Here is a 26,550-nt window from a genome sequence, read left to right as displayed (position 1 = left end):
GATGACTCTGGAGACCATAATGTACCTGAAGATAAACCATGCTAGTTTTAAATTACAGATACCAGCCTTCAACAAAGTAGCATATAATCTATGGGTATAGAATGACAACACAAATATATACCTGAAATAATGGTAATTCTTTTCCCAATGCTTTAAAATCTTAAGCTAACAATGAAAAGAAGGAAGCTATTCAGCCCATCAAATTCATACTGGCTCCCTTGAGATTAATCCATTTGGTCCAACTCCTTATTTCCTCGTACTCCTGAAAATTACTCTCCCTGGCACAGGCCCATCAACACCCTTTTGATTCCCTTTGCCATTAATTCACACATTCACACAGAGGTGATTTACAGTAGGCCGCTAACCCACCAACCCATCTTTTGGATGTGAGAGGAAACCGGAACACACAGGGGAAAGACAGTGTGGTGGTCACAAGGGTGACGTACAAACTCCATGCGAAGAACACTGAGGTCAGGATTGAACCTGGCTCCCTGGAACAGTGAGGTACAGCCCTACTCACTACACCACCCTGCCACCCAAAATGCCAGTGTGGGTTGAGGAACCTCTTTGATGTGGCAACAGGCTAATAGTGTCCAGCCATCTGGATGGAGGTAAACCTGGATTTGTGTGGATCCAGAAACTTCTTTCACGCATGAAAGATTCTCTGGTAGAAGAATGGGAAAAGTAACATTTGAAGGTAATTTACTTTTTAAAATTTCATGTCATGTTTTTTAAAGACCTTAGTTTAATATCTTTATTGATTGCTAATGTGTTACCAAAATATTGTGTATTTTTGAAACTTTTGAATGATATTATTTTAAATAACTTACATTAGTTTTAGTCCTTATAAGCATCGTTGAATGTCAGGAACATTCAAAACTATGAAAAGAACTCACTGCTCTGCTGTGATACCAAACCCTGCCCTTAGCATTGTCTTCTATCAAATTTGACTGCGGCATTCCACAATACGTTGCCTGATACCTAGTGCTCCTTTAGACTTTGCTTCCTAACTTGCTACTTTGGAGGTTTAATGAGACGGAGCCCTGGTGGAAGCAGGTGGGTGCCACTATACAGGATAAAGGTGGACCAGACTCAGGGAGATCCGGTCAAATATTTATTTGGACCATAGAGACACAAAAATAATTATCTTGGATTTTCTGCAGGAGGAGAAAATAGCTGTTTTCATTACTTCCCATTTAGTTCAATGCATTAAATTAGCAGTGCATAGGTGCACTATCTTTACTGCTCAATAGATATTAGAATTTGTTGCTTAAACCCCCTCAGGTTCAAGTGGAAGTTATTCTTGTAGAACTATCACCCAGTATTACAACAGCGACAGTGAAAAACTCAATAATGAAGCTCAAGAAATCATATCCAAGATATCCTCCGCCCCATTACCTTAGTAGGTTATCATATAGGACATATTTAACCAGGCCAACCATTCTAAATTTATATTAATCAGACAAAGCTATACACTGCCTGAGTTGGATTCACTATGGGATACAAATCTCCCAAGACTACTGAAAACATTTGTTTGGTTCCATTCAATTGAGTTCACTTCAGACCAATTTTCACCCAGAACTAATTACCACTCTTGGGCTGACTGCTTGGAAAATATAATAGAAATTCAGTAGCACTCATCATTGAACTTACCAGGAGATACATTTCCCACCTCCCATTTGTATTGTGGAGTGGAGTACATCTCTAGTGAGACTGGACCATTTTCACCTTGCACTCCATTGTAGTCTGAAGGATTCCCATTCACTGTCATTATCAAGGACTGGAAGAAGAGGGAAACATTTCTTAGGAGACCAGTGAAGGAAGCCAAACATGCAGTCAACATTTCCTCTGAAATTTTGATTTGATTTTCAAATTCTATTGAATTCACTGTCACTTCTCTTACAGAAACATCAAACTCAAGTAACCTCTGCTTCTTCTCTCCTATTGCTTCTTTTCCATTGCTCATCCTTAGTGCTTTTTGCTTTTCTTTTGCCCTTTGTCCTATCCCTCCTTTCTCTATAACTTAAAACCAATTTGTATTCTCTTTTTTCTAGTTCCGGTAAAGAGTCTTTGACTAGAAATTTCAACTCTGTTTCACTTTCCATACACACTGCCTCACCAGCATTTCATTTTTCAGATTTCCATCTTTCGTAGTGTTTATTCTCAAAAAAACAGTATCAGATATTTTCACACAGTTTTCCAAATTCCCTATTTAAAAGAGCTTTCATAATGCAATGACATTACTAAGAGAGGAAAGAGCTGTTGATACTGTACAAGGCATTGGTAAGGCCAAATTTGGAGTATTGTGTACAGTTCTGGTCACCGAATTATAGGAAAGATGTCAACAAAATAGAGAGAGTACAGAGAAGATTTACGAGAATTTTACCTGGGTTTCATCACCTCAGTTACAGAGAAAGGTTGAACAATTTGGGACTTTATTCTTTGGAGTGTAGAAGGTTGAGGGGGGACTTGATAGAGGTGTTTAAAATTATGAGGGGGATAGATAGAGTTGATGTGGATAGGCTTTTTCCATTGAGAGTGGGGGAGATTCAAACAAGAGGACATGAGTTGAGAGTTAAAGGGCAAAAGTTTAGGGGTAACATGAGGGGGATCTTCTTTACTCAGAGAGTGGTAGCTGTGTGGAACGAGCTTCCAGCAGAAGTGGTTGAGGCAGGTTCGATGTTGTCGTTTAAAGTTAAAATGGATAGATATATGGACAGGAAAGGAGTGGAGCGTTATGGGCTTAGTGCAGGTCAGTGGGACTAGGTGAGAGTAAGAGTTTGGCACGGACTAGAAGGGCCGACATGGCCTGTTTTCGTGCTGTAATTGTTATATGGAAAAAGCTACTGTTATAATTTTTATTGATGATTTTCTAATGGGGTAATTTGTTTCAGTTGATACATTATAACAGATGACATACTGTATATATTGAGTATAAACATTGAGAGGTCATGTTGCAATTGTACAAGACTCTGATGAGGCCTTACTTAGAATACAGTGCTCAGTTTTGGTTGCACTGCTGCAGGAACAATGTTATTAAACTAGACAGAGTGCAGGAAAGATGAACAAGAATATCATCAGGATTTGAGGCACTGAGTTACAGTGAGAGGTTGGACAGGCTGGATGTTTATTCGTTGGAGTGTGGGAGACTGAGAGGTAATCTCCTGAGGGGTATAGACAGGCTGAGTGCACTTTTCCCATGGTTGGGGAACCAAGACCTGGACAGCATAGGTTTAAGATGAGAGGAGCAAAAATTAATAGGAACTTGATGGACAACCTACTTACAAAAAGCGTTGCAAGTATGTGGCTAAGACAGATATAATAACTACTTTTAAGACAGTTAGATTGGAATGGTTTTAAATGATATGGGCTAAAGACTGGCAAATGGGATGAGCTTGGTTAATATGGACCAGTAGGGCTGGAGGGGCTGTTTCTATGCTGTAACCATGAATCTATCACTTTATTACACTAGTTATCGCAGCTGTTGAAATTGCTCTCTAGAAACAAAAATAAGGAGGGAGTTAATTAGTTAGTCAAGTTGATCAGTAGGTCAGGCCACAGTTAATGCTTTGTGTCAAAGTCCATTTGTCAGAATTGAGTAGGAGACAAAAGAAGCTCATTAAGCTGAAAGAAGGATAGGGTGGGGGTGGGGGGGGGTACCAAAGTGATGGGAACAAGCTGTAAATAGGACTACCTGATCAACAAGTCAATGGGAGGAAGCAGTCAGGGAGTGAAGACATTGACAGAAAGGTATAGGAGTCTCAAAAGACAGAGCAGATGGAGATTTCTGGCAGGTCAGGCTGAACACATCTTGCATGCCCAGAGAACAAGGAAGAATAAAAAAAAACAAGCTGAACCAATATCACAGATAGATGACTGATACTGACCAGAAATCTACTTGACATTGTACAATTCAATATTCAGTTCACAGGGCTGCAACATACCCAGATGGAAGATGACGTGCTGTTTCTCAAGCTTCCATTGGACACTATTGTAGCAGCACAGGAAGTCATAGACTGATATTAGCTGAACTTGTTAGTCTACCCTTTCCCTTTCTCTTTTCTCTCTTTTTTGGGAATGAAGGATATGCCACGCTGACCTACTGTTTACATCTTCCCGCTCTGCAAGTACAAGTTTAATTGTCATTCAACCATACACATTTATACAGCTAAATGAAACAGTATTCAATGTGTCCGTATTTCAGTGGAATAAAGGAAATTACAATGGCATGAGAGGGGAGCTGGCCGAAGTTGACTGGAAAGGGACATTTGCAGGAAGCACAACAGAGCAGCAATGGCTGGAGTTTCTGCGAAAAATGAGGGAAGTGCAAGACAGATACATTCCAAATAAGAAGAAATTTTCAAAGGGAAGAGAGGAAGCTGGCGACTAATATCAAAGAAGATTCTAAAAGCTTTTTTAAGTATATAAAGGGTAAAAGAGAGTCGAGGGTAGATATAGGACCAATAGAAAATGACGCTGGAGATATTGTAATGAGAGATGCAGAGATGGCAGAGGAACTGAAAGCATATTTTGCGTTAGTCTTCACAGTGGAAGATGTCTGCAGTATACCGGACATTCAAGAGTGTCAGGGAAGTGAAGTTTGAGCAGTGAAAATTACAACTGAGAAGGTGCTCAGGAAGTTTAATGGTCTGAGGGTGGATAAATCTCCTGGACCTGATGGAATGCACCTTCGGGTTTTGAAGGAAGTAGCTGGAGAGATTGCGGAGGCATTAATGATGATCTTTCAAGAATCGATAGATTCTGGCATTGTACCGGATGACTAGAAAATTGCAAATGTTACTACACTATTTAAGATGGGTGGGAGGCATCAGAAAGGAAACTATAGACCTGTTAGCCTGACATCAGTGGTTGGGAAGTTGTTGGAATTGATTGTTAGGGATGAGATTACAGAATACCTGGAGGCACATGACATGACAGGCCAAAGCCAGCATGGTTTCCTGAAAAGAATATCCTGCCTGACAAACCTACTGCAATTCTTTGAAGAAGTTCGGCAGGAGGAGAGAGAGCAGCACACCGCGTATGCGCAGCCCTCCGGTGAAAAATGATATCGTATCCGTTAAATAGGGGCCGTGGACAATTCTGATTTGATGGAGAGGGACATGAAAGCACAGAGGAACATCTGGAGAAATATCTGAAACGCTCGTTCGCTGCTGTCGTTACTGCGTGGTTGGGAATCTTTTGGAGGGTAGGCCTCAAAATCCCTGGCTTTGCCTGCTGTTGGCGACCGAGATTGAGGTCGAATCGTTCGGACAGAGATGGCGCTCAGTACTCGGTGCCGGAGAGCTGATCAGAGCTCGAAGTTTTCGGATGACTCAGAGTCAGACTGTAATCGGCATGGCAGGGAGAGTTCTTCCTTCTCCCGTCTGCGTGAGATATGGGACATTTGAGAGACTTTGAACTTTTACTGTGCTCATGGACTTCTTCATCAAGTTATGGTATTGTTGCACTGTTGTAACTATATGTTATAATTATGTGGTTTTGTCAGTTTTTTTCAGTCTTGGTCTGTCCTGTGTTTTGTGGTATCACACCGGAGGAAATATTACATCATTTCTTAATGCATGCATTACTAAGTGACAATAAAAGAGGACTGCGTGTCTTCATAACCTAAATTACAAGCAGGGTAGACGAAGGAGATGCAGTAGACATGGTGTACTTGGATTTTCAGAAGACCTTTGACAAGTTGCCACACATGAGGCTGCTTAGCAAGATAAGAGCCCATGGAATTACAGGGGAGTTACTAGCATGGGTGGTGCATTGGCTGGTTGGCAGAAAACAGAGAGTGAGAATAAAGGGATCCTATTCTGGCTGGCTGCCGGTTACCAGTGGAGTTCCAAGGGGGTCAGTGTTGTGATCGCTGCTTTTTACGATGTATGTCAATGATTTGGACTATGGGATGAATGGATTTGTGGCTAAATTTGATGATGATACAAAGATGGGTGGAGGAGCGGGTAGTGTTTAGGAAACAGAGAGCCTGCAGAGAGACTTAGATTGTTTAGGGGAATGGGCAAAGAAGTGGCAAATGAAATACAATGTTGGGAAGTGTATGGTCACGCACTTTGGTGGAAGAAATAAATGGGCAGACTATTATTTAGATGGGGATAGAATTCAAAATGCAGAGATGCAAAGGGACTTAGGAGTCCTTGTGCACGATACCCTAAAAGTTAACCTCCAGGTTGAGTCAGTGGTGAAGAAGGCGAATGCAATGTTGGCATTCGTTTCTAGAGGTATAGAATATAAGAGCAGGGATGTGATATTGAGGCTCTATAAGGCACTCATGAGACCACATTTGGAGTATTGTGTGCAGTTTTGGGCTCCTTATTTTAGAAAAGGATATACTGACATTGGAGATGGTTCAGAGATGATTCACAAGAATGATTCCAGGAATGAAAGGGTTACCGTATGAGGAACATCTGGCAGCTCTTGGGCTGTATTCCCTGGAGTTCAGGAGAATGAGGGGGGATCTCATAGAAAATTTCCGAATGTTAAAAGGCCTGAACAGATTAGAAATGGCAAAGTTATTTCCCATGGTAGGGGATTCTAGGACAAGAGGGCACAACTTCAGGATTGAAGGATGTCCTTTTAGAACTGAGACATGGAGAAATTACTTTAGTCAGCGGATGGTAAATCTGTGGAATTTGTTGCCACGAGCAGCTGTGAAGGCCAAGTCATTGGGTGTATTTAAGGCAGAGATAGATAGGTTCTTGTTTAGCCAGGGTATCAAAGGGTATGGGGTGAAGGTAGGGGAGTGGGGATGACTGGAAGAATTGGATCAGCCCATGATTGAATGGCAGCGTAGACTCAATGGGTCAAATGGCCTACTTCTGCTCCTATATCGTATGGTCTTATATCATTCGTCTGGGGCCAGGGTGCAAAATACAGTGCATACAGTGGCACTAGAAACTTTGTGAACCCTGTAGAATTTTCTCTATTCCGCATAATTATGACCTTAAATTTGATCAGATCGTCATACACATCCTAAAACTAGATAAAGAGAACCCAGTTAAATAATTAACACAATAAGCATTATACTTGTTCATTTGGAACTCAGCAGGGCAGGAAGCATCTATGGAAAAAAGTACAGTTGACGTTTCAGGCAGAAACCCTTTCAACTCGAAACATTGACTATTTTTTCCATAGATGATACCTGGCCGGCTGAGTTCCTCTAGCATTTTGTGAGTGTTGCTCAGATTTCCAGCATCTGCAGATTTTCTCTTGTTTTTGATACTTGTTTATTTATTGGAAAAAAATGTTCCAATATTACATGTATTCATTGGAAAAAGTATGTGAACCTCTAGGGTAATGCCTTCTACAAAAGCTATTTGGAGTCAGATGCTCAAATCAATGAGATGAGATTAGAGATGTGGGTTGTACAGGTGCCCTGCTCTATAAAAAAGACACACAAAGGTCAGATAACTGATAGAGCCTGCTCTTCTCAAGAAAGATCTTGCCTTAATCAAAACAACTTTCAGAGGACCTTAGAAGAAGAATTGTAGAGGTGTTTGAAGCTGGAAAAGGCTACAAAAGCATTTCTAAAGACCTGAGTGTTTATCAGTTCATAGTAAAAGAAATTGTCCATGAATGGAGGAAACTCAGTGCTGTTGTTACTCTCCCTGGGACTGGGCATCCTGCAAAGATCATACTAAGAGCACAATGTCCAATGCTGAAAGAGGTGAAAAAATCCCCAGGGTAAAAGCAAAAGACTTACATTCATCTACAGAACTTGCTAAAGTCTTTGTTCATGTATCCACTGAAAAACACTGAACAAGAATGGTGTTCGTGGAAGGACACCATGGAGGGAACCACTGCTCTCCAAACAAAAAGCACTGCTGCACATCTCAAGTTTGCAAGAGACCAGCTAGGTACTCTATAATGCTTCTAGGACAATGTTCTGTGGACTGATGAGAGAAAAGTTGAACTTTCTGGCAGAAATGCACATTGCTGTGTTTGGAGGAAAAGGGGACTGTACACTAACACCAAAACCTCATCCCAACTGTGAAGCATGGTGGAACGAGCATCATGGTTTGGATCTGATTTGCTGCCTCAGGGCCTGGATAACTTGCAATATTGAGGAAACAATGAATTCAAAATTGTATCAAGACATTTTACAGGAGAATGTCAGAGTAGCAGTCCATCACCTGAAGCTCAATAGAAGTTGGATAATGCAACAAGGCAATGATTCGAAAGACAAGTGTAAATCAACAACAGAATGATTTAAAAAGAAGAAAATTTGTGATCTGGAACGGCCGAGTCAAAGCCCTGACTTTAATCCTACAGAAAAGTTGTGGAAGGACCTGAAGCAAGCAGTTCATGCAAAGAAGTCCACCAACATCCCAGAGTTGAAACAGTTTTGTAAGGAGGAATGGCCTAAAATTCTTCCAAGCCAATATGCAACTGTTATTGGAAATGTTTGGTTGAAGTAATTACTATATGAGGGGGTGGTCACACCAGTTACTCAAAAAGGTTCACATTCTTTTCCAACAAACGCATGTAATATTGGATCATTTTTCTCAATAAATAAATAAACAAGAATAATGTTTATTTATGGGGCAGAGTACTGACATGGATTGAAAATTGGCTGGCTAACAGGAAACAAAGAGTAGCGATTAATGGCTCCCTTTCGGAATGGCAGGTGGTGACCAGTGGGGTACTGCAGGGTTCAGTGCTGGGACTGCAGCTGTTTACAATATATATTAATGATTTAGATGAGGGAATTAAAAGTAACATTAGCAAATGTGCCGATGACACACAGCTGGGTGGCAGTGTGAAATGTGAGGAGGATGTGATGAGAATGCAGGGTGACTTGGACAGGCTGGGTGAGTGGGCAGATGCATGGCAGATGCAGCTTAATGTGGATAAATGTGAGGTTATCCACTTTGGTGGTAAGAACGGGAAGGCAGATTATTATCTAAATGGAGTCAACTTAGGAAAAGGGGAAGCACAACAAGATCTAGGTGTTCTTGTACATCAGTCACTGAAAGCAAGCATGCAAGTACAGCAGGCAGTGAAGAAAGCTAATGGCATGCTGGCCTTCATAACAATGGGAATTGTGTATAAGAGCAAAGAGGTCCTTCTGCAGCTGTACAGGGCCCTGGTGAGACCACACCTGGAGTACTGTGTGCAGTTTTGGTCTCCAAATTTGAGGAAGGACATTCTTGCTATTGAGGGAGTGCAGCGTAGGTTCACCAGGTTAATTCCCGGGATGGTGGGACTGTCATATATTGAAAGATTGGAGTGACTGGGCTTGTATACTCTGGAATTTAGAAGGCTGAGAGGGGATCTTATTGAAACATATAAGCTTATTAAGGGATTGGACACGCTGCAGGCGGGAAGCATGTTCCCGCTGATGGGTGAGTCCAGGACCAGAGGCCACCGTTTAAGAATAAGGGGTAGGCCATTTAGAACGGAGTTGAGGAAAGACTTTTTCACCCAGAGAGTGGTGGATATATGGAATGCACTGCCCTAGAAGGCTTTGGAGGCCAAGTCTCTGGATGCTTTCAAGAAAGAGATGGATAGAGCTCTTAAAGATAGCGGAATCAAAGGTATGGGGATAAGGCAGGAACTGGATACTGATCGTGGATGATCAGCCATGATCACAGTGAATGGCAGTGCTGGCTCGAAGGGCCGAATGGCCTACTCCTGCACCTATTGTCTATTATTGTGTTATTTACTTATTTGGGTTCTCTTTATTAAGTTTTAGGATTTACGTAAAGATCTGATCATATTTTAGCTCATACTTATGCAGAAACAGAAAAAATTCTACAGGATTCACAAACTCTTTAGCACCACTGTACAGTTACAAAAAGCATACATAGTTATGATAGCACATTTAGTTACAAAAAAATAGTATCAGCACAAGTCCCTGAGGGGACTAGCCTGAAGATTGATGGTGCATGGGAGGTTGTCCTGGAGCCATGTTTCTGCCAGAGCAGGTACACAGCAGTTTCTCATCTCAAGCTGGTTCACAAGATGATGGCAAATCAGTATATCTTGCACTGGGTCAGCAGCAAGCAAACCAGCTTGTCTTCTAAGGAGCGAATACTGGAGGCAGTACTGATGGGATGGGCCAGCCCCAACCCAACATGAATTCCATCATGCCCGCCATGCCTCTTACTCTCTCACACCACCTCCGGCACCTTTTCCTCTGTGTAGCTGTAACAGGCGATGTTAGGGCTTGGTCTGTACAACAACCAAGGTCATGCAGCTTCCCTGCCATGTGTCTCACCAATGTATCAATGAAATGGGCTGGCAGTATTTTATATTACTCATGTCCAAAAGGGTCTTGCAATCACAAGAAAAACACTTAAGACATATATTTGCACCATTTGTTGGACCCAGAGAGGCTTCTGCAACTAAGCATGCTACCATCTTAATGGAAATGCCCACGTCAATGTTCTCATTCTTAACTGCTTCCGTTCCTCATTCGCCTTCTCCCCACCTTTTTATTCTGGCATCTTCCCCCTTCCTTTCCAGTCCTGATGAAATGTCTCAGCCCGAAACGCTAACTGTTTATTCATTTCAATGGATGTTGCCTGACCTGCTGAGTTCCTCCAGCGTTTTGTGTGTGTTGCTCTGGATTTCCAGACTTTGCGGAATCTCTTGAGTTTATAATCTGCTGCCCAACTGCAAAGTCCCTTTGAGGTATGCTTACCCTTAAGAAGTTTAAATCTTCTCTTCTGCAGAAGTTCAGTGAGACCCTCTCTCACTGCTGCCCTCTGTGATCTCTGCTGCCCTCTGACTCTTCGTGTACTCACCCTGGTACCTCTCCTTCTTCCCTTTCTCCTATGACCCACTCTCCCCTCCTATCACATTCCTTTTCCTCCAGCCCTCTACCTTTCGCACACATCTCGCTTCACCCATCACCTTCTAGCTTGTATTTTCTTTCTCCCATCTTTTTATTCTAGTGTTTTCCCCCTTGCTTTCCAGTCTGGATTGAAGGATCTCAGCCTGAAACAACGGCTGTTTGTTCATTTTCATAGATGTCGCTTAAGCTGCTGAATTCTTCCCGCATTTTCTGTGTTGCTTCCATTTACCTTGTTTACAGATTATCCCCATGCTTACTCCAGTTTCATCCTATCAAATATATCCTCCCTCTCCCACCTTCCCTGCAGCTTCTTTCATCTCCTTCTCAGTTCTGATTTAAAATATTGACCCTTTTTCTTGATCTGGAGGAACTCAGCAGGTCAGGCAGCATCTACAGAAGGGAATAAACAGTCAATGTTTCAGGCCAAGACCATTCACCAGGACTGGTTAGGAAGGGGGAAGAAGCCAAAATATGAAGGTGGGGTGGGGGAGGAAGAAGTACAAGCTAGAAGATGATAGGTAAAGCTAGTGAGTGGGAAGGTAGGTGGGTGGGCGAGGGTTGAAGAAGTGAGAATCTGGGAGGTGATGGGTGGAAGTGGTAAAGCAGTAGGTGGAAGAAGGAGGAATCTGACAGGAGAGGATAGTGAACCATGGGAGAAAGGGAAGGAGGAGGGCGCAAATGGGCAAGTGAAGAGAAGGAGTAAGTGGGAAGCCAGAAAAGGGATGGATGAAAAGAGGAGAGGAGAGAGAAATTACTGGAAGTTAGAATCTTTTAAAAGATGTCATCTAGAGATTGCTAAGGTTCTGGGCAAAAACTACTGGTCTTATTCATAATGGTATCTTAATATTTTGGTAAGTGTAACGACCTCATTGAATGTTCAGTCCAAAGAAGGTCAGTTCAGATCTCCGAATGTATCTTGTTATGGAGAGGTGAGAATGCTGTCACTGAACTTTGCATTTTAATTCAAAATACAGTAAAATCTAAAAAATGAAAAATGCCAGAGAAACTCAGCTGGCCAGGCAGCATCAGTGGGGGGAGAGAGACAAAAAAACAGACTTAATGTTTGTCTCCTTTAAATTTGAACAAATATGGTGACCTTTTATCCAATACTTTCATTTAATTTGATTTATTACTCTTTCAATTTTTTTTTCGAGGTTTTAGATTTGATCAGAAAGTTTTTCTCTCCCCTTTTTTTTGGTTGTATCCTCAAAATGGACTGCCCAGTCCCTTTTATTGTTTGTTTTATTTGTTCTGTTTTTTTATATAGTGTAGTGAGTTTTTCCCTCTATTTAAAACCATTTTTTTTTCCTTTCTCCTTTTCCCCGGTAAGAGGAGAATTGTTCTTTTCTTTTTTTTATTATATATTTTATACTAGTTTAACAATATCTACGATTTTGACAGTGTCTATTTTAATTTTGGTTACTGATATATATTTGAACTAACTCTCCTCTTGATTGTATTTGATTGTATCTATGTTTTTTAAAAAATCAATAAAAAGATTGATAAAGAAAAGATTTAATGTTTGTCTTTCCATTGGTGCAACCTGATCTAAAGTATCGATACTTATTTCATATTGCCAGCAGCCTTTTTTTCTCCCTCTGCTTAAGTAAATTTGCAATTATAACAAGTTTGATGTCAACATGCAATTAACAGCTACTGTGTGCTAGTCATTGGTAAAAGAAAAGTAATGTATTAGTAACTTCTGGCACAACTTAAATCACATTCCCCTACTGAGCAATTGGTTTGCATTACAAACGTTCCAGATATCTTTTATTTTGCTCAGATAGCCCTGCTGTACATAGGAAATCATTCTCAATGTTAAATGTGCAAGATTTATGGAAGGAATTTATAAATGATAATTCGGAAATTATTCTTGGGGTAAAGAATGCCAATGTACCCTTGTGAGAACATAGCACTTTTTTCTACAGAACATTATTGTATGGAAATAATGTGACCAGATACAAAAAAAACTTGAGGAGTAAATAGCCTAGCAGTTGCAGGTGATTTAAAAATCTAGTCTTACAACCCTGGCAACCATAGATTTCTAAATCAGGTTTACTAACATCAGAGAAGGTGGAGTCATCATGGGTAATCGTAAGGAGCTGGAAGAGACAGAGATGAAAATGTTACAATCAAGCAAGCAATGGTCCATGCATACATAGAATTTTGAGCAATTAGAGCTTATTTCAATAAATCTCAAATACATATAAAGGATGAGTGTGGTTACAAATCTTTAATACTTCCTCCATATACGAAAATCTGTTTACTGACCATAGATTGGCCACAGTATATGGGCATACAATCAGATAATAGAAAATGCTGCGATTGATTTTGAGATCAGTTTGTGTTACTCATTTTCATTTTTCCAGTCCAAATGTTTGATGTGTATCAGTGGTGAGTGGAACTCTGCATTAGGAAGGTTTAAATGGAGAAGAAAACTTAATGGAGTAAACATTTTATAGATAGTACAAATTGGACAGGTCAAACTCAGGTGCAGATGTCCTTAAACGTTTGAGGGATCTGGGTCAAATGCAGGCAAATGGGATGAGCCTATATGGCGATCTTGGTCAGACCACTTAGGCCAAAAGGCCTGTTTCCATGCTGTTCTGTGTGACTCTAAACTCTAATGTTCTATAAATCCCTACTTCTACCTCTGTACAGTCCAACAGGAATGCAGATGGTGTGCTGAAGGTCAGATACCAGCACATCTGACCTCCTGCTCTACTACTAAATCCAATGGTGGTTCTGAATCATTCAGAACTGAAGGGCTGGCTGTCCTTCTCAATCACAACCAATGGGTCCAAACAGAGCCAATCTCAGTGAATATCTGAGTCAAACAAGGCAGCATCATTACTCTAACCCTCCTCTCAGTCCTTCCTGCCATATTGTTGTGGAGTAGACAATGGCCTATTTCTACTCTTACGTCTTATAGCCACAAAAGTGAGCTGATTTTCAGAACTAACAGGAAAGTATTCAGCCAATGACTGCAACCTAGGTCACTCGACCCTCTGCAGAATAGTTATTAATGTTGGTCATCAGAAACTAGACACAGAGATGAACAAGTAATTTTCTGATTAATAAACAAAAATAGAGTTAACAAATATTACTATTCAGAAAGTTCTTATTCACATCAGCAAACGTATGCATGTATTGTATAGTTCAGACACTAATGTGCCTTTGTTAGTAACATTACAAGAGGAAAATCAATAACCTTTTATTCAATGTGAGTTTTACTTTCTCTGCTACTGAATTCTGGACAATGATTGTAAATATACACCCATCAGTATCGTGGCTACTGTGTTTACTATTAAATTTAGAGTGTGTAACTAAAGCAATGTTCACATGGACTGTGACCATGTGGCAAGCTGCCTTGTATAACTCCACTTTTCTGTATCATATTCTTTCTTCAATCTATTCACTTCCATGATCTCCGAGTGACACTGGTAAAATGATGAATTATAGTCAGTCCAAGTATCAACTACATAACACAGTAAACAAGATATTTTTTCTATTCAGCTCATATGACTGCAGACAATGCTAAATGAGTTTAAAGGGGCTGCTTCTTGATAATGAATCTGACTTTAATGGCACCATTTACCATAACTGTGTGTCTGAATCCCAACGCATTGACAGATTATAATGTCCTAATCCCAGGGCTCAGTTATGACACAGATTGAGCCTCAAAAATTGAAAGATGTTTCAAAAACATATTTTAGTATTTCTGACACAATACCTTCTTCTAATTAGGTGCTTGGTACTAAAGATGAGGGGGAGGATCATAAGGGAGAGGTATAGGGTCTGGAAGGACAGAGAGAGGAGGGTGAGGTGATGTAATAATGCCAAGAGGAGATGTTTGTTTTGCTTGTTGCAGCAAAACAAGGGGCCATAAATAAAAGATAGTCACGAGTAAGCCCAACAGGAAAGTTCAGGGGAAACTCATTCAGAGTCAAATGAAACTAAAGATGCTGGAAATATTCAGTAAGTCAGGCCACATCTGAAGAGGGAGAGAGTTAATGCTTCAAACAGATAACTTTCCATCATAACAGATAGAATGTTCAACAGTACAGCACAGAACAGATCCTTCAGCCAATACTGTCTGCACTGAGCACGATGCCATTTTAAACTAAATCTCTTCTGTTTGCTCATGATCTATATCCATCCATTCCCTGCATATTCACTGGCAGAGTTTGTCCAACCACCTTATAGCTCAAACCCTCTAATGCAGGCAGTGACCTAGCAAGCCACTTTTGTCCCCATTTCCAAAGCCTACGCATCCTGCTCAGGCTGATGTCTTCCCAGCACTCTGAACAGTTCTGATGAAAAGTATCAATCTGAAATGTTAGTGCACTCTCCTTTGATGCTGTTAGATCTGCTGAGTGTTTCCAGCATTTCCTGCTTTAATTCAGATGCCCAGTAACTGCAGCATTTTATTTTTTAATTTGTAGAAAAACAGGAATGTGGAACTTGCTACCACAAGGAAAAGATGGAAAGAACTGATCCACTAAGAGTAGATCAAAAGAAAATCTAGATAGGTTCAAAAAGAAGATTGAGAATTGACGGACATTTGATAGGGGGAGTCACAGCTGAGTGAAAGGAAACTCCCTTGAAAGTTAAATAGCAACAGAGACCTGCTGAAAGGGCGTTATCTCTGTATATTTCATTTTATGTCACCTATGCACCTATTCTTAAAAGTTCTAAAAAAAATTGTTTAAAAATAAAAATTCACCGTTACTTCTGAAGTGATTTTCTGCCTTAATCTTAGCCAAGCTGGATGCAAAGAGATTTCAGATACAGGAGAATTTTCTATTCAATTATATGAAATAACACACCCTCAATGTCTCATCTCTTCTCTCTTTATATATGACCACTCTGGAACGTATATTCTGAAGGGCTCATTGATGTACTGTAAACCTGGAAAGCGCTTGCAAATACATTTAAGTATTTCCTTAATCCATGTAAAAGCAACTAAAAGCACGTTGTCTCAAAAAATAAGCAATCCAGCTTTTAGAACAACTCTCATAAATCTGACCTACATGCAAAACTGCCGCTGAACACATTGAACCAAATTTTAACCTATCAAATGCCTAATTCATTTTCTGAGTATGACTGACCTAAACAATATTGTATGGAAGATATATCAGAGTATGTTCACATTACTGTATGCAAAACAGACAGGAAGTGGCTACAGACACATAAACCGTGTGGTCTAATACAAAGAATCAAATTTAAAAGTATCCCCTTAAAAATTCTGAAGAACATCCTGACATTACTGAGATTGAATATGAACGTTCTCCGTATGGAGTATGGTATTTTAAAGGTACCTACCCTTCTTTCATCTGTTGCGTAATGCGCTGAATACCACAGACTACGCCTCACTTCAGCAGTGACTGGTGAATCATTTCTAAGCAGGTCCTTTTCTCCTTCTTCCTCATTTTCATTGTTGTCTTCCTCTTGGTTATTCTGTAAACGTGATTTAACAAAGTAGGATTTTACAAAGTTGTCATCTATGTTGGCAAGTATTCTGGGGTTCTGTAAATATAGCAGAATTTAAAAAGGATCTAGTGCTTTCCTGACCTATATGATGAATAAACTCTTCTCAGGCTTCCAAGTTTTGATGACAAACTCTGCCATCTTCATCAGGGAGGACGCATCAAGGATGAACACAGCAGAGCTTGTCATTAAAACATTGGTTAAAATCGATACCAGTACCTAGCTGGACGCCCAAGGAGAGTTTATTCATCATAGCAGATATTCATTTATGAAAGAACTGGCTAAAGAAATTCCTCCTCAACTCTGTTATAAAAGAATGCCCCTCTATTATGAGGCTGTCCCCTCCGGTCTTAGACTCTCCCACCATAGGAAACAACCTCTCCTTAAGCACTCTATCAAGGCCTTTCATCATTCGATAGGTTTCAATGAGGTGATCACTTAATCTTCTGAATTCTAGTGAATACAGGCCTCAGACGCTCTTCATATGACAAGCCATTAAATCCTGGAATCATTTTCATGAACCTTCTTTGAAACCTCTCCAGCTTCATCACATTTCCTCTCCACCTCTGTTTTGGATTGAACCTCTTCACCTGGAACAGTTCTGGGTAGCCTCCAACCTGAAGGCATATGACCTGTCAGTCCATGGCCTCCTCTACTGCCACGATAAGGAGCAACACCTTATATTCAGTTTGATAGCCTCCAACTTGACGACATGAACATCGATGTTCTCAAGCCTCTGGTAATTGCCCCCTCCCCGCTTCACGAAACATCATTCCTGTTTAACTCCCTCACCTTATCTCCTTATTTGCCCACTTGCCCATTACCTCCCTCTGGTGCTGCTCCCCTTCCCTTTCTTCCATGGTCTTCTACTCTCTCCTAACAGATTTGCCCTACTCCAGCCCTTTATCTCCAGCTCTTTACCTCACCCCTCCCCCTCTCCATTTTGCCCATCACCTACCACCCTGTACTTCTTCCTCCCCTCCCCCCTATTACTCCTCCTCCTTACTTCTCCCCTTCCTTTCCAGTGTCCATGAAAGGTCTCGGCCCAAAATGTTGGCTGTTTACTCTTTTCCATAGATGCTCCTTGGCCTTCTGAGTTCTAAGTGTGTTGATCTGGAACAGTTCACCAGGTTCTGAATTATTTGAATTTTTAGCCCAGTGAGTCATGTAAATGCAAGGGTGGAGAGATAGGTTTTTTGGAATATAGGACAATCAAAGCCTACGGGGTCAGGCAGGAATGTGGAATGGGAGCCAACGGAATATTCCTTCCATTCTTATCTTTGAAACCAAAGATGCTAAGAATGCCAATATTTTCTAAAACTATGTGTTGCTTGACATTTCTTCACAAATAATTGTTCAGCCATGGTTCATGTGGAATAAATAGTGCAGTGGAAAGCTGAAGTCATAGTTATACAAATCAAAGAAGCACATTGGGAGGAAAAGTCCCTTTAGAGGTTCTTATATCATCAGACAATGTGCATTTTCAATATACCAGGTTACATGTGGAAAGCTTTATATCCTTAGTAAAGATATAGATATTGTGTTTGAACTAGATAATTTGTAGGAGAAACTATGGCTAAATAATCCTGAGGTTTTATAGCACAGGAGCTGGCCCTTCTGCTTATGAAGTTGTGCCAAACTAATAAGTAATTACCAATATTAATTGGTTATGGTTGCCCGTCGTATCTGACAATAGCAGGAAACCTGTGTGGCAGAGTTTTTAAAGTGGAAACCTGTTACATTAGGGCAATTGCACTGTGTTGGCCGCAGAAGTCCGGGTCCAGTGTTAAGAGTAGTCATCACACCTGGGAATCTTTCTTAGTTACAGTGAATGACCAAGACTTCCCAACCTCCCCTTTTAGCCCATAGTCTCTAATTCAGCCAGCAACCTGGCAAACCTCTTCTGCACCCTCTCCAAAGCCTCCACATCCTTCTTATAATGGGGTGATCAGAATAGAATTCAATTTTCTAAAATTATTTTTATTTTTATCAATACAGTTGTGGATCAGGCTCTTCTGGACCGAGCCATGTTGCTCCAGCAACCCCTGAAAACCCCAGTTAAGCCTAATCTAATCATGTGACAATTTACAATGACAAATTAACCTACTCGGTACGTCTTTGGACTGTGGGAGGAAACTGGAGCACCAGGAAAATTCCACACATCCAGAGACTCCTTACAGGCAGCGCCAGAACTGAACTCCGATGCCCTGAGCTGTAATAGCGTAAAGCTGACAGCTACGCTACCATGTGCCCAATATATGCAGCCAATATACACCAGACTTTTGATGGATATATAAAATTTCTGATATTAAGATCATGGCTCTTCAATACACAAGAACTAGTTCCATAAATTTTGAACATTGCTCACCGTTACAATCGGTTCCTGAAGCCAGAGGCGGATGAGTGTTGCCAACGTATAATACAATAATAACAGCATTATAGGATTGACGTGTTGGGGCCAAGACATGTTGGGATTGGCTATAATCTTCCACGTTGTTGTGCAGTTTGTCTGAATCACTGGTGTTACACCAAACAACCTGTGATAAGAAGAAGACAATTACCCCATTATGATGGTAAAACTGCAATATTAATGATGTTACAATTAGATTTTCATCGAAAACAAGAGAGTATCAAAAATTAGCAAGGGGCATGACAAAGTGAAGTAGTTGCAATGGACAGGAGGGTTGAAGACTAGAGGAAACACAGTTAAGATGTAAAATAAAGCAACAATGACTTGAAGAAGGCCCTTTTCATGCAGTGACCCTCACACTGTATAATTCATAGCCGGAAAGGATGAGGAAAACAGCTCTAATTCATACCTTCAAAGGGATTCTCCAGGAAGGAAGAGGTGAAAATAAGTCACCAGAAAATGGGAACTGGGTGGATTGCTTGCAGCTACCCAAAAGTTCAGAGGATGTAACAATTTTATGATTTGTTGACGTATTTAAGATAATTGAGTTGTAAAATGAGTTTCTTTGCAGGTATGTTGCATGCATATGGAAGTTTAGGCTGGATTGATACTTCGGTCAGTTACATAACCTGATTGAATACAATCCTTTTTAAGTAACAATCTACTTATAATTCCTTATGTATTTTTTTAATTAATCAGAGATCAAAGCCAGAACAAAGGTATATTTTCTGACGAGTGCTGGATGAAGAACTTCAAGGCACGGAGTTATCCTCCACGATATGTTGGCAACGCACAAAATGCTTCATTGTCTGATTATTCTCGAATCTTTATCTGTGGGCTGGGGCAACCATAAAGGCCTCTCTTTTCTCATCTAAATGAAGGCAGCTCTCTGGCGATGAAACACTCAGTCACTAACACACAGGCCTAGTTTACAACTCAAATTTGTTACAGAGCTTAATGCGGGGACAGAGGGTGCAATAAATTACAAGGTCAGTCTTTCATCTCTTGATCTTTGGTTCAAACCCAAACGAATGTGATTTTCCTCCCATGAACATTAAATATATGAACAGTAGAATAAGTTAACCACTTACTCTCTCAGTCACAGTAGATAAGGTGATAAAGTTATCAAATGAGAAATCCTGCCCCGAGGAGCTTTAAAATGAAAACCTCCTTCAGATGAAGTTCAATATAATGCCAAGAATTTAATTGTATTCATATTTAACAAGTAGACTGTTTACATTCGTTTGGCTGATTTGAGCTAAGATACACTGGTTCAACCTGGGCTCTTTGAATAATCAAACAGTGAAGTCTGGACATCTAAGTGAGCCAGCTCCATTTTCTCATGTCACAAGAAACCGCAGAGGCTGGAAGCTGAAGCAGAAATCAAAATGCAGGAGGAACTCAGCATGTCAGACAGGCATATGTGGAGAGAAATGGACAGTTAACATTTTCAGTCAGGACCCTTCATCCAAAACAGTATAAAGAAGTGACAGGTAGTTGAGGCAAGAACTGGAAATTGATAGGCAGATGCAAGTGAGGAGGAATGATAAGCAGATGGAGGAGGGAAGTGTGGAAATTGTCACAGAAGCTTAGAGTGATAAGTAGAGGTAACAACGGGCTACAGATGATGGAATCTGATAGGAAAGGAAGGTGGAGCATAGAACAAAATAAGGGGGTGGGGTGGGCAGATGGGAAGAGTAAAGGGAGAGGACCCAGTGGAAGGGAGGTGGGTGATGAGCTCAATTTTTTGTTCTTTAAAACAATATTACAAATTGGGCTCCATTTGCAATTTTTTCTTAATATTTGTGTCATGTGGATAAACCAACAATGCTAACAGGAACTGTAACATTTCCACCCTGATTTCATAAAGCATTAGTTATAAGAAGACAGAGCAGAGATAAAAGTCCTTTAGCCACTAAGCTGACCATCAACCAGTCATTGACACTAAACCTATTCTATCAAACCCTCACCAGACCCTACCACTCACCTACACACAGGCTGCAATTAAGCAACAATAATCTTTAGCAGCACACAAAAAAACTGGAGGAACTCAACACGTCAAGCTGCATTTAAGAAGGGAAATAAACAGTCGATACAGAGGGTCTCGATCTAAAAAATTGTGTGTATATTTCCCTCCATAGATGGTTACAAACCAAGAGTTCTTCCAGCCTTTTTGTACGTTGCTCCAGGTTTCCAGCATCTGTAGTCTCCTGTACCTGATGAACCCACAAATCCTTGTTTGCTCTAACAAAGACATGTTGTTGTTTACCTTGCATAGAAGTCACCCGGTGGGACAAGTTCTTGAAACAATTGCAGTTGGTAAAGGTAGAGTCCAATTAGGTGTCCTGCACTGAATATAGCCATCAATACACACAAACAGCTGAATATCAGCGGATCAAACTGTCTCCCACAGGACCACCACGTGCATAACCCCAAAAATACAAAGAAGTATACACCTGAGGTCAGAGATGGTAGTGTTATACCTGCAGAAAAACAAATAAGCCAAGTTCTGAATGAGAGAAACATAACAGAATGAGTGATAACATATTTTTAATCAATATCATCTGTCTTCTATGATTCAACATTCAGCATGTTTAAAGTGGAGCAAATGAGTACAGGAAATTAATCATTTACAAACAGCACAAGGATTGAGTGGATTTTGACTATACCCATACCAACCTGTTAAACCAAGTAAAATGGTAACAACTACTTTTCCAGTGGTTGTTATGATATTGCCAATAAATTCTTTTAATAGTGATGCGTATGTTGCTATTCTGCGAAGAATATTTTGCCTAGTTCCCTCTTCCATTTCTTCAACCATGTTTGTGTCTTCAAAGTCTTCCTCATAAATTAGAGCTTCATCCAGTTCAAGCTTTTCCTCTTCCTGGAAGAAAAAAAGTCATTTTAATCAACTGCATGCAGGGAGACCTATCTTGGGCACCACCCTCCCCATCACTGGTAACACCTACAGGAGGCGCTGCCTTCAGAAAGGCAGCATCTGTCATCAAGGATGGGTCATATGCTCCTCTTTCTGCTACCATCAGGCAGGAGGTACAGAAGCCTGAAGTTGTACACCACAAGGTTCTGGAACAGCTATCTTCCTACATCCATCAGGCTCTTGAAGTGAACTGCACAATCCTAACCTAAATTCAGTAATGAAACACTACAGACCACCTCTTGCATAGCAATGGATTTGTCTTTCATTGGGTCTCTGTTTTTTTTTGCACTGAGGGTTTGTTTTCTGCACAATTTGTTTTCCACTGTATGATACACTTTCCTGTGTGTTACCTGTGATTCTGATGAAAGATTTTCGATGAACTGTACCTCAAGGTACTAAAGTACATAACTACGCTTAACTTAGGATTACTTTTTCTAATTTATAGGGCTCTCATCTCAGTTTGTACAATATAGAACTGACTGATACCAAGCATGAAGATTTATAGATGTATCTCTTGACTGAACTCACATCTGAGCGACAATGACTGCAATAATTAACCACCATATTATGTAAATTGAAGTCACCCATTGCTCCAGTTCATGGTTGGCCTCCATTGTCCCTTTTGCTGAAAATGTGTGAATGCTGTAATAGTGTGTAAGCAGATTCCGATCAACCCCAATATTTATATGGCTCCACTGCTTGTTGAGCCTCACTGTCAACATTTATACATAGAGATCAGGCATCAGAAGTTAGTGATGGTCAATGTAACCATTCGCTCAGCAAGTGAAATTTAAATTTATTCTTGAATGTTAGTAACATAACTGTAGCTTCCAAAATTCAACTCCATTAACTTCAAAAGCATGAATTGACTTCAGAAGTTCAAAAGTCATCTTTATAATGAAGATAGAGAACACTTTGTTTCAGTGATGACTACAAACTGACTTTGTTCCAAAATGTGGCTCAATGAAATCCATTGGAACTGAATTTCAGGGGCAGAATACAGAGTCACTTCTTAGATATTTAGCAATAGAGAAGTGGTGATCAAGAGGGAGAGGGAACTCTCTCCCAAATTTTTAAGTAGCAGCTTTCTAGAAACTATTGAAGTAGTTTGATAAATATAAATCTAAATATAAATCTATATTATACCCATGTTGCTTTGTTTCATAAAAATAATCAAACAAAATGTTTCATAAACAGGGCTTGATAAGCTGCCACTAAAAGTTCTCTGAAGGTTCCAGGCATAAGCTTCATATATTTAAAGTAAATTTCTCCAGAATTACTTCAATTCTCCAGAGTAATTTAGCTGAAGGGCAGGTCACACACATTCAATGCCTCTCTATAGAAATAATGGCACCTTGACTAACATTTCCCTACATCTAATATTTTGTGAGAAAACAGAAATGTACAAACATGTAATTGAGATCAGCTGAACTCCGTACTGATCTTCTGTAAGTCCTGCTCCAATGATTATAATATATCAGAGGAATTTAACAACCTGTTCGGGAAGTTTTAACAAACTGATTCTGGATAGTGAGTGGTGAGTGGCAATGGGTGCTGCTGAGAATTCTCTCTTATCACTTAAAAAGGAAAGACATGACTTGGCAGTAGGATACTTTACAGGAATGAACTTCATCCTTGCCTGTAGTAGTAACACATTGCACTTGATTCACCAAATTAAGTTCTATTTAAGACAGAAGAATTTTATCTATAAAAGGCTTTAAAAGTGTTTATTTTATACAGTAGAATATTGAAGTTTGAGTTTAAATTTGCAAATTTAAAAAAGAAACATTTCCTGCACATTTTTTCTGCGCCTGTATTAATTGTTTTCAGAGTGTGCATAAGTGAAGGTCTTGACCTGAAATGCTGACTGTTTATTTTTTTCCATAGATGCTGCCTGGTCAGCTGAGTTCCACCAGCATTTTGTGTGTATAAGGGGATTAGGTTTTATTTGATTGCTAAAATGCTCCCTCTATTCACTAAAAGCTCCTATTCATTCAGAATGCTTCATCTTGTCCTTGTTGCTTCTGCGAAGTTCCACTGTAGTCATGGGTCTTGCGCTCTCTATATTCAATATTGTCATCTTCATTTCAAATGCTTCAAGGAGAGATTATCCTACATTAGTGAGCTCTTGTTGCCACTGACACCTACTCCTATCTCCTCCTAGGTGAACTGTTATGTACTGGACCAATAGGTCAGAAAGCAGATTAATGTTCTGGAGACACTCAAAACCACATTTAAATTTTACTTCAATATCCAGAATAAATTGATGGTATCAATAACTTTGACTGCAAAGAGAAGGAAAGGAATCTGTCTTACTTACACGGCGTGGAGCCTTGGTATAACTCCAGACCCCAGCATTATGATTAACTTTCTAAGTACACACTAAAATAGATTAGTTCAAGCCAACCAGCAATGGGCACCTAATATTTCTCTTAGATTTGCCTCCATTCTGCAAGGAATAAAAGACAACATGGCACAGCATGCTTGCCATTTAGATCTTCCACCAGCTGACGGGATGGAAAAGGGTGACAGGCATGAGGTAAAACCTTTGCCCAATTCTTCCTTCCAAGCCCTACAGAACCATGGGGATACCTTATCCTCTCCAGTCGTTGGAAGATTGCTTACTGTAATTCTCAAGGGAGACTGGGATGGGCAATAGATGTCTGCAATATATTTCATCTAATTGGTTTTTGTCAGCACTTATTAAGAATAGTTCTACATGTAGATCTTATAGAAGTCATTCCCATTGAAATTGTGTACTACATCATAACTTAGAACAATCTGCCTTCTGATTTACCATGAACAACAGTAACTGAGTGAGTGTATTTTGTTAAGCATGCAATTACATATTTTTAAATACATTTTAAATACTCGATTATTATTGGAAGCAGCTGTATAACTGAAGCAATTCTAGGAGGAATGACCCTGATGCTAGAATAGAGGAACTTGGTTTAACATTGGAAATATTGCATAAGATGTACCGTACCTTTTTTTTACAATAATGAGATCATATAAATGATGATTCTCTATAGTAGTTTAATGAAAAGACTGATTCCCTTCTGCTGTTGGCCTTTCAGTTCTGGAGAATTATTTGTAAAATTAATCGTATCTATCTATAAAAATCGCCGATATTAACTATGTGTATAATAATGATAAATACAAGAAATTCTGCAAATGCTGGAAAGCCAGAGGAAAACATACACAATGCTGGAGGAACTTAGCAGGTCAGGCAGCAGCTGTGGAAAGAAATAAACAGCTGCTGTTTCAGGCTGAGACCCTTCATCAGGACTGGTATTGCAATTGGAAATGAGTGCAGTCCTGATGGGGGTCTCAGCTCAAAATGACAACTGCATTATGTGTCGCTCCTTATAATAATCATGCAGTTAAGGTATGACATAATTGAACTATCTTGGTTAATTCATTATTTATCTACTCAATTATTTTCCCTCAAGCCATCAGGCTGATAAGCACCTCCACTCATTAACCCAGACATCCCACCTCTCCCAGAAGTTCCGGGAGTCTCCCGCATTTTAATAGTGGCTCTCTGATGCCCGCAGATTATATACAATATCACTGATATCAATTTTCTGAGAGCGAGAGAGAGAAAGCAAGAGAGAGCGCGAGAGCGACCACGAGAGAGAGCGCGCGAGCGAGAGTACGTGAGTGAGAAAGCAAGCAAGAGCGCGTGAGCAACCATGACAGAGAGAGAGAGCGCGAATGAGAGCGCACCATGGCAGAGTGTTCCAAAAAAAAATAAAGCGTACATCACCCCAGACTACACTAAAGTGTACCCCTGCCTAATAGGGGTCAAAATAATGACAGTGTTGCTCGCTGCACTGTTTGCGACAGTGACTTTTCTATTGCCCATGCTGAGTTAAGACTGTAAAAGATGTGTTGAGGTGAGTTTAACAGGTGTCATTCATTCATTAGCATAGCTAACATTATTTAAACTAGCTGGCTAGCTGCTAAGGAGCTACTCTATTGCAGACATCCCACCTCTCCCAGAAGTCTCCCGCAAATTGATGGTGCTACCTCCCTGAAATGAGTTTTTGCAGAGTGGGATGTCTGTTAACCCACCCCACCAGCACTATCTACACATCATCTAGCACCACTTTATGTGCATACAACCAGTCTTTGTATATAACATTTAATTGTACATTGTGATTTATATTTACATATTTTTTTTGTGTTCTTTATGCTTATTGTGTTTTTTAAATGCTGCTTTGGAACTAGAGTAACAATCATTTTGTTCTCCTCTACTAAAGAAAGGCAACAGACAATCTGATTCTAAACAGACCTGATTCTAAAACTATTGCACACCTATCACGTCCATCACACCTTTGCCATATTTGTCAACTGGTCTAAAATTTAATTCCTTCACTCAGCAATTCGTGTGGATCCTGTCAGTGGGTGGTAAGACAAATAGTGTTGATATAAACAGCTCAGAGAGACATATTTCAACAGTAGTTATTCATAGACATCGACTAGAATGCAAGCCCAAAAATGGTTTCATCACGAATTACAGTAAAATGGTAGACGACTTATCTGACACCTTAACAAAGACCCATTCAACAAAGTATCAAACTCAGCATTCTGACAAACTTGGTTCAAGGAATACTTTCTCTATCCCTGCGTTCTTAAAATATTACCAAGACGTCAATATTTTCCTCATTAAAAGCTGGTCTTGTTTTTGATATTTGTTTTAGGGAATAGCATCCAAGGTTTACCTGGCGTCAGTGAAAGTACAAATAACATTTCTTTCTTTTTTTTATCACCGTGACATATGAAAACTCATTTCCATAAGTCCACAAGACATAGGATCATTCAGATCATTCAGCCCATTGAGTCTGTTCCACCATTCCATCACTGTTGATTTATTATCCCTCTCAA

At 40.1% G+C, this 26,550-nt stretch overlaps 1 protein-coding gene across 2 annotated transcripts in view; it reads right to left on the bottom strand.

Annotated features, from left to right (window-relative positions):
- The window catches only part of LOC140198027 (piezo-type mechanosensitive ion channel component 2), an 835,978-nt gene that overhangs the window by 174,249 nt on the left and 635,179 nt on the right, over positions 1–26,550 (bottom strand). The window contains exons 6-11 of one of the 2 annotated variants that reach the window (XM_072258850.1): positions 21,402–21,606; positions 20,992–21,205; positions 18,681–18,849; positions 16,148–16,282; positions 12,886–12,924; positions 1,654–1,780 (exon numbers count right to left, since the gene is read on the bottom strand). In XM_072258850.1, coding sequence (XP_072114951.1) covers positions 1,654–1,780; positions 12,886–12,924; positions 16,148–16,282; positions 18,681–18,849; positions 20,992–21,205; positions 21,402–21,606 — 889 coding nt within the window. The remainder of the gene's footprint in view (positions 1–1,653; positions 1,781–12,885; positions 12,925–16,147; positions 16,283–18,680; positions 18,850–20,991; positions 21,206–21,401; positions 21,607–26,550) is intronic. The other variant, XM_072258859.1, reaches the window with a different exon arrangement.

The sequence above is a fragment of the Mobula birostris genome, chromosome 1 (genome assembly GCF_030028105.1).
Source record: "Mobula birostris isolate sMobBir1 chromosome 1, sMobBir1.hap1, whole genome shotgun sequence".
Classification (NCBI taxonomy): Eukaryota; Metazoa; Chordata; class Chondrichthyes; order Myliobatiformes; family Myliobatidae; genus Mobula; species Mobula birostris.
This window is presented reverse-complemented; position numbering and strand designations above follow the sequence as displayed.